The sequence below is a fragment of the Cotesia glomerata genome, linkage group LG2 (assembly GCF_020080835.1).
Source record: "Cotesia glomerata isolate CgM1 linkage group LG2, MPM_Cglom_v2.3, whole genome shotgun sequence".
NCBI lineage: Eukaryota > Metazoa > Arthropoda > Insecta > Hymenoptera > Braconidae > Cotesia > Cotesia glomerata.
The window spans coordinates 17,811,281-17,826,088 of record NC_058159.1 but is presented as its reverse complement, the minus strand read 5'-3'; the positions used below and the strand labels follow the sequence as shown (position 1 = coordinate 17,826,088).

General features: G+C 28.1%; 2 protein-coding genes across 2 annotated transcripts; both read left to right on the top strand.

The window, feature by feature from the left end:
• The first annotated feature begins 6,382 nt into the window (after nt 1–6,382).
• Nucleotides 6,383–8,220, top strand: LOC123259127 (probable GDP-L-fucose synthase). Its single transcript, XM_044719395.1, has 6 exons — nt 6,383–6,849; nt 6,914–7,028; nt 7,216–7,344; nt 7,417–7,630; nt 7,705–7,842; nt 7,916–8,220. The coding sequence occupies exons 1-6, from the start codon at nt 6,719–6,721 to the stop codon at nt 8,149–8,151; spliced, it is 963 nt and encodes a 320-aa protein (XP_044575330.1). The 5' UTR covers nt 6,383–6,718; the 3' UTR covers nt 8,152–8,220.
• LOC123259125 (diacylglycerol lipase-alpha-like) lies at nt 7,916–9,931 on the top strand (the record flags this gene model as incomplete). Its single annotated transcript, XM_044719394.1, is given in 1 exon segment — nt 7,916–9,931. A coding segment is annotated over 1 exon segment (95 nt), but the record flags the coding sequence as incomplete, so codon positions are not given.
• Nucleotides 9,932–14,808: the final 4,877 nt, after the last annotated feature.

Here is a 14,808-nt window from a genome sequence, read left to right as displayed (position 1 = left end):
CGTAACCCGTGACACAAGAATTTTATATATTAGATAATCGTTCGTAAGGAGTAAACTCCAATCGTGCGTCGGAGCTGACACACACGATTTTTTTTGTATTTCTCGACGTTTCATACAAAAGTACGTTGGTTCCCAAAAAAAAATTTTTTTATACGCCCTTATAGCATCCGAGGTGGGTCCCGGGAGTCATAAGGGCGTATAAAAAAATTTTTCCTTCGGAAATCAACTTATTTTTACCTGAAACGTCGAGAAATACGAAAAAAAAATTTTTCTTCGAACTAAAAATTTTTTTTGGACTTAAGGACGTTCCCAAGTAGCAGTTGTGCTCAACTTTAAAAACGGTCTCCCCATATAAACCATACTATAAATGCAACAACAAAAAGTTGCGATCCACTGTACATTTTCAGTGGCGCGAACGTGCGCAGAAGTCCAAAAATATACCCATTGCGTCGTTTTTCCGATCTGGCAACATTGTAATCTCTTTCTGTATATTTTTATTTATATTTGAGCCGAGTGTAATAGAGTTTGAATATTTTAAGGTTACTTTTATTTTGAAGAGAAATTAATAAAAAACAATTTATTAATAATGACTTCACGCTTGAGGAATGGAAGATTTGTGAAAAAAAAAAATTGGAAACTTATTTTACGGAGATAGACAAGTTATAACATTTAAAATTTCTGATGCTTTAGAATCTTTTAAACAATTTTTAAGTAAGTTATCAGATGGAAAACAGAAATGTTTATTAGTTGCACATAATGCTCGTTTTGACGTACCACGACTTCTACGAGCTATCATGAATATTAAAGTCGAGCTTTTAGATTTAATTATCGGTTTTGCTGACACTTTGTCATTATTCAGAAAGTCTTTGATTGATAGGAAAGGACCTGGTCAATTCAAGTTAGAGAGTTTGAGTAAAGATTTCTTACACCCTCATAATGATCAGGAATCTTTTCATGATGTTGCATATGACGTAGTGGTACTTCAAGACTTAATTCACAAACTAGAGCTACGAAGTGGTCTACTACAGGCATGCAAAAACATCAATGTTTATTTAGAAGAGTTATCCAGATTAAATAAAACTAAAGTAAACTTAAAAATGTTAGCCGAATTGAGAAATATTATTTCAATAAATATGTGTAAGAAATTGGCCTCAAATGACATTTCTTGTGATAATTTGAGAGAAATCTATAAAGAAGGCGGAAAAAATGCTATTGTGCAATTATTTAGCGAAAAAGTAGATAATAAAAAAGCGCGAATAACTAAAAATAAAAAAATCTTAACGGCTGTCTTAGACTTTCTAGAAAATGAGACTTCGCCAATGATAAAGAAATTAAAATCACCAAAAAAAAAATTTAAAAAAAACTTGTCTAAAAAATAATATATTTCTAAAATGTTTCATTTTATGTTAGTAAATGAAACAAGAGTTTTTATACAAATTATATTGTTAATTATATTTTGCACGCCTCATAGCGCGAAGCGCGTGAGGTTGTGCTTTATACTCGACTCGTCAAGGTCAAGCAATTTTGTGATCTTTATATGTCTCTATCACAACCATATTACACTTATACAATAATATAAGTAGATGTACACCGAGAAAACACTTAAATTAAACCATCTTTTACTTTCTAAAATCATTTCATAAAGCTATTTTGAAAAAAAAACGTTTTGAAAAAAATTTTACGTGGACGTCCGGATGTCACCCCATTTTGGATGTACCAACGATTACTCCCAAACAAATTGATATTTCAAGACCGGACTTTTTTTATTAGTTTTAGAATGCGATGAACTGGGTCCGTATTTCATATCAGTAGCCTAGTTTACGTATTTTTTTTTTAAATTGAATTTTTATTAAAATTCATTACGATACAATCGTACAAAGACAAACAAATTTTTCTTATTTGTCACGTGAAAACTATGGCGCCACTTGATCAAGCTAGATTTTTTTAGATTGCGTGCGCCTATGACAAAAAAAAAAAGGGCGCTGATATTTAAAAAAAAAAAATACTCTGTAAGAAATTACTTAATTATAATTTTTTTTTTTTTTTAATTAATTACACAATTTTTTTTTCTTAAAAAATGGATGAGCGTTATGAGGCTAGCACATTGTGTTGATTTATATTAAAAAAGTAAACAACGGATCTACTGTCCAATGTAACTAATGTGCGAAGCAGCTCAAGTATAATAACAGTATGACGGTTTGAAAATTCAAAAAATAGTGTTTTATCAATCTGTTATCAGACTTTTGAGCTCAAAAACATCATAAGTGGAATTTTAAGCGCATAGGTATGAAATTAGCGGGAAGTTACAGAGATGGTCTTCAGAGTCAACCGTTCTTCTAAATTTTGAATTTAATTAAAACTTAATATATGAAGAATGTTTTAACGTAAATTATTTCAACAAATTTTAAAATTGAATGTGATATGCTTGACACGTTATTCAAAAATAAAGAAATATAATTCTTCTTAACTATTTTTATGTTTTCTTCAATAAATTTGTATTATCCATTTATGGCATCGTGATTTGAATAATAAATTTATTAACTATAAAAATTATTGACCTTTTAATTTAGAATCGATTAAAATCGAAAGAATCGATTCTTGCGCTCGACTAATCGATTCTTAGAATCGAAAAATATAAAATTGAAATCGGAATCGAGAATCGATCCTTTGAAAAATCTTTCCATCCCTAGAACAAAGCATTGAAAGCAGAGCAACAAAGAGAAATTGGTACTGAACGACCAAGCTTACCAACACAAAGCTTACTAACTACATTACTCAAATCAAATGAATATACTACTTTTATTGACGAAGCTGAATAAAGCTCATTCAATATTTTTTAAATGAAAAAAATTAATCAAATTTTATAGTTGATTGAATTGATTTAATATATTTATAATTTTTTTAACATTTTTAATAAAATACAATGATGAGTGTTTGTTTAGTTAGTGTGATCAGGAACTTTACATTTTCATCTTACAAAAATTTATAAACTTTATGAAATATAAAATTAATTTATTATAAAAGAGACCCAAAAATCATTTGTTTGATAATTTTAACCTTTATATTTATGTATTTGTACTTTTTGTGAGTTACGTATGGAGTAAATAAGAAAAAAAAAAATTAAAATCTCAAATTAACAGAATTCAATTGATTTTACAAAAAAAAACAATATCAATATAAAATATGATTTTTTTTTGCAATTTTATTGGAAAATATTTGAAATTTTTGATTGGTGTTATTTTTGATTGCAAATATCTTTGAAACGGTTGATCTGAGGAACTTTGACCTTAAGATGTTTTTTGTAGAGCGTGAAATTTCCTATAAGACCTTTCTCTGGGATATTGCGTAAGCAAGCCATTCCGAAGTAATTAAAATTCAAAAATAAAAAAAAGTTTTCTCGTGTTATTTAAATAGAAAAATTACAAATGAATTGAGGCAAACCTTAATATTAATATTAAGGGCTCCAATAGGCGCCAAAATTTCAGTTTTTAAATGTACTTTCAACTTTTCAACACCATTAAAAAAAAAAATTTTTTTTTTTTTTGAAACACCCTAGTTTACATGTATACTACCCATAAGTATAAAAGTAACTAGTAAAAAAGTTGTTATGTTGTTATGCTTCCATCTAGTGGATATTATTTTTATTTTATTTAAGGTTTTACTTACTGTAGTTCTTTCGCCCGGGAGTATTAAAATACTCGGTTTTAGTGCGGGAAAGGAAATTTAAATATATTTAAATGACATAAAACGTTTCGAGGGTTTGTTTGTTGATCAATTAGAGATTATTTCGATTCTTTTATTTTAATAATATACTAAATCAAATATTAATATAGATATTTTTGAAAATTTACAAAGTTAAGCTCTAGCATTTTATCGTTTCGAATTCCCGAGGAGAAGTGAGTTACAAAAATGTCGGTCCAAAATCTCCGACCTCACGTCTCCCCTCCATACTTCACACTTACATACTTAAACTAATACAGTTGTGCTTGTCCTTAACGTTGCGCCTATACATACAATAATACTTATCCAAGATGTACACTAATACTTATTCATATAAATATATATATAGTATGCCAAACTGAGACTTATATAGTTTTAACTAAGGATTTTCTTATTACTCTAAGGTTCTTATATTTTTAGTTTTCATATCTTATTAATTAATTATTTACTAAGTCCTTGGTATTTCATTATAATTGTTTTGTCACTGTAATTATCACAATTACTAGCACTATCCTTATCATTATATTTCAATTATTGTTGTTAATTTTACATTTTAGTTTAAAATTAATATTATTATTATTATTACAGTATCATTATTACATATAATATTTCAGTTCTATAATATTGTTGACATTATTGGACATTCGTAAGTTAATTATTTCCTATACTATTGCTATTTCATTATTTTCGAACATCATTTATTAACGTTTCAAAGTGTTATTACGATAATAAAATGTAATTATTGGTTAATGAATTTCTAAACGTTGCGGCTGTGGTCCGTCTTGTGCATTCTGTATCGCATTTGCCCTGTTCTTCACCCCTTCTTAGGCTCTTGGAACAGTGACACGGGGAAACCACAGAGAAAACCCATGTCGATACATATATTACAATGTGAATCTACTGTTGTAAATACATTAATTAATTAATATAAAATACAATTCTTAGATCAAAATATTAAAGTTATTAAAATTATAAAGGTTTGTTAGCTATTTATGTAACAGTCAATGTGACTGTTGGTTGAGTTTTACAATTTTCAGTTTTTCTATTTCTTTTATGTTTATATTTTACGACTTTCTAGAAAATATTCGAGTAAGATGTCTAAATAACCAAGAGAACCCTTGAAAACTTCAACACGTGTTTTCCTTTTATGTGTTTTCACAAAGGTCTAATTGTTAGACAACACATGTTGGTCTTATTCAAGTATATATGTTTTTTTTTTATTGTTTCTAAGAAGTTTTACCCGAGTCTATTTATTATCATTTGGTTCGGAAGAATGTTCAACTAAAATTTACGAGTTACAAAAATCTTCTTGTGAGATTTCAAACTAAAAATGGAAATATTTTATTCTATATATATATATATATATTTTTTATTAAATTATTTTGAATTCGCGCTTCGTTGATTGTAGCGTCACCTTTCGGATTCAGCTGATGGCATTACACATAACAGTCCTACACTCGGAGAATTTAACGTTTGAAACAGTAAAAATTCTACTTTTAAAATGTATATTTTACCCGTCAAGCACATCAATAATTACAGTTTCATCTTTAGCGTTGCGTTTAAAATTTACCATTTTACTTTGTAAATATTGACGTTGCTTGTATGGAAATTTACTAACTGTAGTTTATATTTTTTACATATCATACGATCATTTTTTACATACGAAATGATAAATATCAAAGTCAAAGTTCTTAATTATTATACTTTAACATTTTCGACTTTTACATAGCGAATATTACTGTTTCAAATAGTATTTTTTAGCGTGTAAACAATAAATTGTAGCATTTAAATAATAAATATTACATTGTGACTAGTAAAATCACGATTTTACTGTTTGAAATGGTAATTTTTATCAGTTGATCATTACTTATTACAACTCGACTATTATTTATTACAGTTTACTTTTTTCCGTGCAAAATTGCTTAACCTTGACGACTCGGGTATAAAGTACAACCTCACGTGCTTCGCGCTACGAGGTGTGCAAAAATAATTAAAAAACTATAGAGATTGCAAGACTGTTTTAATGATTAATATAATAAATGGATCGTAACGTATCATAATTTAGATCAAAACAATCGAAAATATATATTTTTCAATATTTTATTGCTAAAAATAGAGTGAACCCTATTTCCAAACCATCCTTTATTAAACAAAATGATTTCAAAATATTAAATATCCATAAGACACAATTTAAATGACTTACATAATTTGACAGGATTAAAAATGATCAGAAAATTAATCATATTTTTAAGCATATCAAATCATTTTCGTTAATCAGGGATGACCCAATTTTTTTTTAATTTTATTTTCTATTGATTATTTGTTTTTTAAATGAAATTAAAAAATAATCAGATATTTGCTTATTTTAGTAGGATTAGAAACGCGGGAATATAAACAATCATGTTTCTCTATATATTTGATTAACCATTTCATTTCAATATCAATGGTTTTCTAACGCAACCTCGTATCTTGATTTTTTAAGATGAAAGGGTTCAACTGAAAAATTGATAATTAACTATAAACGCGTTACTGAAAAAAAAAGATAAACCAGATTAATAATAAACATAAATAAATAATAAATACAATTGATAAATATTGTTTTTAGATGAATATTAAATTTTTATAAGCCATTTTTTACTTCATCTCTAAAATTGTCATTTTTGAGATACGAGGTTGCGTCAGAAAACCCTCGATATGTAACTTTTTACAAATTTAAAAAAACCGCTTATGAACTTGTGGTGTCACCTAAAACACCTGATTATGACAACATAATATTTTCATGATAATATAACCTATCTTTTATTTACTTAGAAGTTTTTTATAAACTTATCATTTTCCAACGCACCGATAAATCCCCATATCCCTAAATAATTTTAATTCGCGAGTCTCTCTTAGATAACTATAACCTTTTTCGATTGCATTGCTACCCTGTATTAAACATAGGGTATATATAATAAATAGTTTATTATTAATTATACATATAAATACAAAATAAAATATGGAAAAAAAAATTATACTTGTGACTGGAGGTACAGGTCTCATTGGTAAAGCTATTGAAAATATAGTTAATGAAGAGAAACAAGATAACGAAGAGTGGATATTCGTGGGATCTAAAGAAGCAGATTTATGGTAATATTTTTATTTATCTTCAGATTTTAATGAAAATATATTTATTAAACTTTATTATTTTCAGCGATAAAAAAAGCACGGAACAGTTGTTTGAAAAATACAAACCTACTCATGTAATACATTTGGCTGCTATGGTTGGTGGTTTATTCCATAACATGGCACATAATTTAGATTTTTTTGTGAGTTTCATCATTCAAATAAAAATATCATGGGAAATTTGTCTTAACGAGAGAATGAATTTGAAAGATCTTAAATTCTCAAATTAGGAATAATAGGAATGTGTGGTGAATAAATGAAAGAGTAAATCTCTTACTGGGATAACTATTGAAACGCTGGTCTACTAATAATTGAACAATTATTTTATAGCGTAATAATCTTCACATAAATGATAACGTTTTACAAACTGCTCATGAAAATAATGTTATCAAAGTTGTTTCCTGTCTTTCTACCTGTATATTTCCTGACAAAACAATATACCCAATAGACGAAACTATGGTAAGTGTTTAGTTTCACGTATTTTCATTGTTTAAAAAACTATATTATGATTGGTTTTATGTTTCCATGTAGATTCATAATGGTCCACCTCATCCATCAAATTATGGATATAGTTATGCGAAACGACTGTTAGATGTTGCGAATCACGCATACCTTGAACAGAATAACAGACTCTACACAAGTATTATTCCATGTAATGTTTTCGGACCTCATGATAATTTTAATCCACATTCAAGTCATGTTATTCCTGGATTAATGAGAAAGTTATATGACCTCATTAAAAATGGTAATTTTGTTATTCACCAAAAATAACCGATATTCTAATAAAATAATTGAAATATTTATTAACTCCAATTACAGGCAATACTGAAGATAAAATATTCACAGTATTAGGATCAGGGAAACCTTTGAGACAATTTATTTACAGTTTAGATTTAGCAAAACTTATTTTATGGGTTCTTCGTGAATATAATTCCGTCGAACCAATAATTCTATCCGGTAAGTTAATTCAATATTAATTTTTTTTTTTTTTTATAATTATTAGCCATGTTATTGACTGTTATCGTTTCAGTCGATGAAAAAGATGAAGTTTCAATCTCAAAAGTAGCTGAAACACTTTCGAAAGCTTTTGATTTTAAAGGAAAAATCGTATATGATACTACGGCAGCAGATGGTCAATACAAAAAGACCGCAAGTAATTCAAAACTAAGGAATTATTTACCAGCCATGCAGTTTACTTCATTTGAAAATGCAATCAAAGAAACTGTTAATTGGTATCGTAGTAATTATAATATAGCAAGAAATTAGTCAATTTCAAACCATTATAAATACTTCTGTTTTAATTATTTTCAATGTTAAAACGTCAATTTTATTTTTCATTCAATTATCTTTTAATACAATTATCAGAGTAAAGAACCTATAATTATCGTAGTCGGCTTATAAAACTTGCTCCATGGCAGGATACTTTAATAATTATGGAATAATTCAATTTGGATCAATTTTTATCAAAATTAGTTTATTTTAAAATATTGAAAATTAATTTCACAGGTGCCACGGGGCAAGTTTTATAAGTCGAATACGATAAATACTAATGAAGAAATAAAACTATGTACGATAAAATATTTTATCGCCAATAACCAACTAATCTATTTATTGATTTTATAGATAAACGAGAGTTTTCATTTTATTTTTTGAAACTAAATGTTTGTACTTTATTTCGTTTTTATGGAGAATTACCGACATTGAGTTTTGTTTAAATTATCGTGGTTTTCTTCCTACACAAAATTATAAATTCAGATGATTATGCTCTAGATACCATTTGAATAATTATTTTTATCTGAGTATAAGTACACATGCTCTGTAAATGCAAAGTGAAACGCGTGCGCTAAAACCACAAAACGCCGACGCCGTAGACATTTTTTCCGTAATTCTTTATGCAATTCATAAACGAAAACTTCAGTGCGCTTGAAAAAACTCTTGTGATAAGTTATTTTATTTCTCTTTTAATTAATTGTTAATATAAAATTTTAAGAATCACGTCGTTAAAATATAGTTTTTTACTCTCTGACAATTATAATTTAATATTAATTATTAAAAATTAACCTTTTTGTCTCAATAACAATTAAGTGTCATTAAAATTTTCAAAAAAAAAATTTAATATTACCTGAGTTATTTAAACAGTTTCATGGTAAACTATTTTTACTTCAAATATTTCTCCATCTCAAGCGTTAATATTAAAGTAAAGAAGTGTTGAAAAAGTAGTAGTTTATTATTGTTGTGTAAATTTACTCGAGTGTTCTTTTTGAGTATAAATCTCGAAGAAAATATGTAAAATTATGTATTTATGATTGAGGCTGATTGGTGGATACTGCAAAGTTCAAAAGAATAATATTTTTTGTTACAAATATAAAGAAACTCAGATACTTTTGATTACAATGTTCATGTCCTATACTGATATCTTTTTGAGTCTTCCACACTAAAAATTAATAATAAATCGTAATTTATACATAGTTTACCATTAATTATAGAAAATAAACGATTTTCAATAATTAATATGCTGAAAGAGATGATGATAATTTGAGAATGATAACGATGATGATATAACTTGTTTGTTTACTGTCAATATCTCGATTAACACTGGAAGAAATAAAGTTAACTTAAAATTATCTTTTTCAAATGAGCAAACAAAAAAATAAATACAGGAATACAGGACAGAAATAACCTATATAATGACAATAGCTGAATAAAAATTCAATAGATAGATAAAAAAAAAAAAAAGACAAAGAGCTATAGAGTGTTTGTTGTTAATTGAAGTGATTCGCCAAACACCCAAAAGCTGAAAAATTTAATTCAATATTGAGAATAATCAAGTCATGTATAAAATAGAAAAAAAAAATGTTAATATTGCTACAAAGACATTTATGATAATATTAAGGAAAAAGTGTCAATTATCCATTTGATAAATAATAAAAGAATTAATTTAAAACATAACAATGCCGGGTATAGTAGTATTTCGACGACGATGGAGTGTTGGGAGTGATGATCTCGTAGTCCCAGCTGCATTTTTAAGTATTGTTCACATCATATGGTAAGTTGGAAAAAATTTCATTCAAGCTGTCCAAAATTTATTGATTAATAATAAATTAAAAAAAAATTTTTCCTTATCACTTGAAACATTTTCTCAATCACTACACTAAAAATGCAGGTTGCTATTTTCGATAATTAACATAAGTCATAGGTCGAAATTAGAATTTTTAACATCGTTTCTGTTATTTAAATTCATAAGTTTAAAGTAGATATTTAGATTTTTTTAAGATTAAATAAATAATTTATCAACTAATGCAGTTAAGCAAAAACATTATACATAACTTTCTATACAGAGTAAATTTAAGCTAAGAGTAGAGTATAAAAACAAACATATTTAGGTTAGTACTGGTTGATATACATTATTTGGTTAAGTATATATCTATATACTCTTTACATTGAATTATAAAATACGGTATATAAAAAAACTATCCACACGTTAGCTGAGAAGATCATAATTTGATTTTAGAAATTATCATATTCGCAAACTATTTATGTAAAATAATGCTAACAGTCTCGAGACATTTGACAGACGACGGCATATTGAAAGTTACGGAGTTGTCCCTGGTTTTTTTTATGTAGTTATTCTCGTCTTATTTAGTAAGATAGATCAAATAAATATTTGAGCCTCATATTTCAAAGAAAACATACTTGTTTATGTAGATGTGACATAAAAAAACATATTATAATTTATGATACTGAAATTAGTAGACACTCGAAAATTTTTCGAGTTTTTAACAAATAAATTGTTATAAAAAAAATTTTAAATGTTTACAAAAAAACTCCACTTGTGAAAAATTTTAAAAACTATGAATGCAATTTTTTTAAATATTCTATCGGTAATAAATACTAGATTAAAAGTGATAATGATTTGTTATCAATTGCACGACTCATAAAGCGAATTATAAGAGAACTATCCTACTGTAACTTAAAAATTTCGTTGAAGTATAGTAAAAACAGAATATTATGCACCCAGGGAGTGAAAGTAGGACATTTTAACCCGCGCAGTATACCCTGGCGGTTTCGGCGACACGGTGAAAGCACGGTCGAATGACGGTTGTTTCACGGTCGTTTCACCGTATAAAGTTCGTTCTTACCGAGCGATCTGTCAGTCAGCATCGGATACCGTTGTGAACGATGTCTACTATAAATTTATTGAATATTTACGGTGCATACGCAAGTGAATCTACGACGTTATGACCGACACTGTACGCTCAATATACTGTCGAAATACGGTGATTTGACGCTACTGTCACGGACAATAAAATAAAAATATTTCGGACAGCTCTAGACCAAGACTCGAACCCGATTCAACTGGTCGCGCGCCCAAGACTCTACCAGCTAGGCTATCTAAGACACTGCAAGAACTATTTGATTCAGTCACATCATAAGGTGTCAAAACCAAGTCATTTTTGCATTGCAACAAATAAAAATAGCTTAAATAAAGTTATATTTTTTCCATGACTTCAAAATAATAATCGTAATAAATGATTCAAATTTTTGATGATTACGAAATTCTCAATTTCGAAATTACAGTAAAATTATTAACTCTATAAAAAGATCTGAAGAAATTGCTAAAAATTGAATTGTTAAAAAAAATATCTCATAATAATTTTTCTTGATAACAAAACAATTTTTCCGTAATTTTGAAATTAAAGTTTTCGTCTCTAAAAAAAAAAAAAAAAACAATATTGATTATTATATTTTTCATAATCAAAAAGGTATTAAGGTATCTCATTTAAGACTACATGAAAAAAATTCAAAAAAAAATTCTATTGTAAGCCATAAACTCTTATGAAAAAGTATTGAAGGAAGCCAGATGGGATTTCTTGTTGATTGTCTGTAATCTGATTAATTTTTTTTATGATTTTACTTTTTGAAAATAAACAAAATTACAATAATTTAATATTTTTTTCAAATTTTTTTCTTTACTCCCGATGGCTATTTACTGAAAATTTTCTCTCATTTTACCTATCTTTTTATACACTTTGAGTATTTTTAATGGAATAAAAAATAAAAATATAATCAGCACTTTTTTCATTGTTGACTAGTAAAAAATTCCTGACTTACTTCTGAGCATTTACATACGCTCGTTTCTCACGGTCGTTTCAACTTACAGACTTCACTGTGTAGCATCTACCACCGAGTTACGGTTTTTTGACAATTTATATGGCGTTTTCGAATGACTCTGTAAAATTTGGTTTTTCGAAAAGAGTAAAGTATGATACTATTATACAGAATAAAAATCATAAAGTAACAGTGAAAAAAACTTCTCTGTGACGGTCATTCGACGATCATTTGTTGACACTGTGAATTCACGGTGTACATTCACCGTCGTTTCACGATCATTTTACCGTCAGACCACGAATCCGCCAGGGTGTCCAAGTGCGGGTTGATATCTTTACTTCATCCTTTTGCCGCGATGCATACTATTTTTATTATGTTAGAACCGAAAAGTTCGATGATAGTTAAAATCTATATTCTATATATAATAGGGTGTGCTAAAATGTAACTCCCTGTGGAGAACTCTTTTAAAAATTGGGAATTTTGAGTTCCGCTTTAACAGAGGCTGCGTTTGGGCATTTCCTCGAGATATTGAGACGATGTGGAGCTTGATTTTCATAGAATCTTTTTAACAGAAGCTTCCTAGTTTGGGTATTTCCAGTGAAAAATTCAAAATTTGGCCGGAAGTGCCCAAATTAAAGTCTCCCTGTTAAAAATCCTATAAATAATCAAATGAATTCCTCTCAATCCGAAATATCTCAGGAAATGCCCAAGCTTCAGCTGCTAAGTTAAAAGTAATCCTCAAAATATATATATATATATATATATTAGGGTGATTTTTTTACTTTATTTTTTTTTTCGGTCCCATCGTGAATTCTTGTTTAAAATACCCAAAAAAATTCCATGAAAGTTTGATCTCTTAATATTAATTAACGTCCTCTACCTAGGCATGCGAATATTTCTCAGTGAAAATACACTAAAACTTTGATTTTTACCTTTTGAATTTCTAAAGCTCAGCGGCATTTCTCATGGGATCACTTTCTTGGATCCGAAGATTGCTTTTCTTAGAATTGAACGCTTCTACAAAAGTGCCCATTGCCGCAAAGTCGTAACTCACACTGGCGAGGCCGTACGGGCCACTGAACCTGATTTTTCATAAAATTGGCGTTTTTTCGCATTTATCTCGTAAAATATCAAGAGCTACGGAAAAAAATGTCAATGACAAACTTGGCGAGAATTTCAAATTTCAACAAAAGAGTCCTATGAACCAAATCGCTAAGATCAATATTAAGCGAGATATTAAGCCTTAAATATATTTTTCCAGTGAAATTTTGGTCGATCATTGATTTAAACTTATTAATATCTTGTTTACTTTCTCTGTTTTTATATATTTTTCTTCAATATATTTTTTTAAGGAGGCTAGAAAAACAGTGATATGATAATTATCTTACATTATAAAAGCTTATATCTTAAGAATCTTTAATAAATAATGGATTTACGAGTTTCTGCATAAAACTTATATGAATTCAGTACACTTAAATAGTATATATTATTAACAGTTTATTAAATTATAATAGTTTCCGAATTATATTAACAACAATAAGTATTTAATAAATAAAATAAAAACAACAATACCTGTAATTAATTATTATTGAAAGCAGAAAAATGAATTGTTAGATTAATTCATTGTCAATATATTGTGATTTTTACTCGATGTGTATTGAGATCGATGGTGCTGAACAGTTTGAAAAATTCTTTTGTCTTTCATCTTCGTTATAAGTCAATCACTTCATTAAAACTTTCGGCTAGCGCTACTCCTTTTCTCCGCAGTATCGTTTACTACTTTTTAACTTTTTGAATGTATCCATAACATCGTTTATATACTCAAGATTTGATTCCCACAAACTTGGATCTGTATTTGCAAAATTCATAGGGAGCTCAAATTGCTTTCAAAAATAAACCCAACGAGTTTGGATTAACAAAATCGCTTATGTTTTCTCTCAGATAACGACGTTATTTCTTCATAAGCGACTGATAAACTTGTTTATTAGGCTTTTGACCGCTACCTGGGGAATTTATTTTTTGTACGATCTTTTACTTTTTTCTTCTTACTGACACAGTTTCATCAAAGAAAAGAGCTAAACAAGCAAGATTTTCGTGTGAAAGCTTGAGGTACTGCACAAATGCCGAGACAATTTATCGAGTGCTGCATTTGCAATTTTCTGGATGTATTTTTCTGCTGTAGTCAATAAGATCTTTTACTAATTACTGAAATCCGAGTTTGGAGCATTTATTGCATTAGGAGCAGTAAACCATATTTTTACATAAAATAATATTACGATGAAAACACATATTTTCTGCAAGAATTTTTTCGTTTTGCTCCCATTTTAAACTGGTTTCTAAACATATATATTTTCAGGCTAATAGAGAGCTTTTGCAGAGAGTAACCACCGTGCGTGATGAAAAAGCACCAGGTGCTTTAAATTCGGCTCTATGACTTTTGATACCACCCAAAAGAGCAATACAGCCAGCTCAGCTCCAAAACCCCTCCTTGTAATCATTTCTCGGATGATGATTCTAACAAAAATAATAAAAATTTAATAATTGCGGCCAGAAAAGAAGATATTTTCAGAATTTTAAAGTAAAATAATGTTATTATTTGCAAAAGGCAAAATTGATAGAACTAAATCACGAAAAAATGGGAGTTATAGTGAAGTATGCAAAATAACTACGCTGATAAAAGGATCTATTTATTATTAGTAATTTGATTTGTTGGGAGATAATAATTTAATTTAAGAAATATTTTTTAACATTAAATAAATAATATTTATTATTAGGGAGAAAAGTACATTTAATAATAGGCTGTTTGCTAGTAAT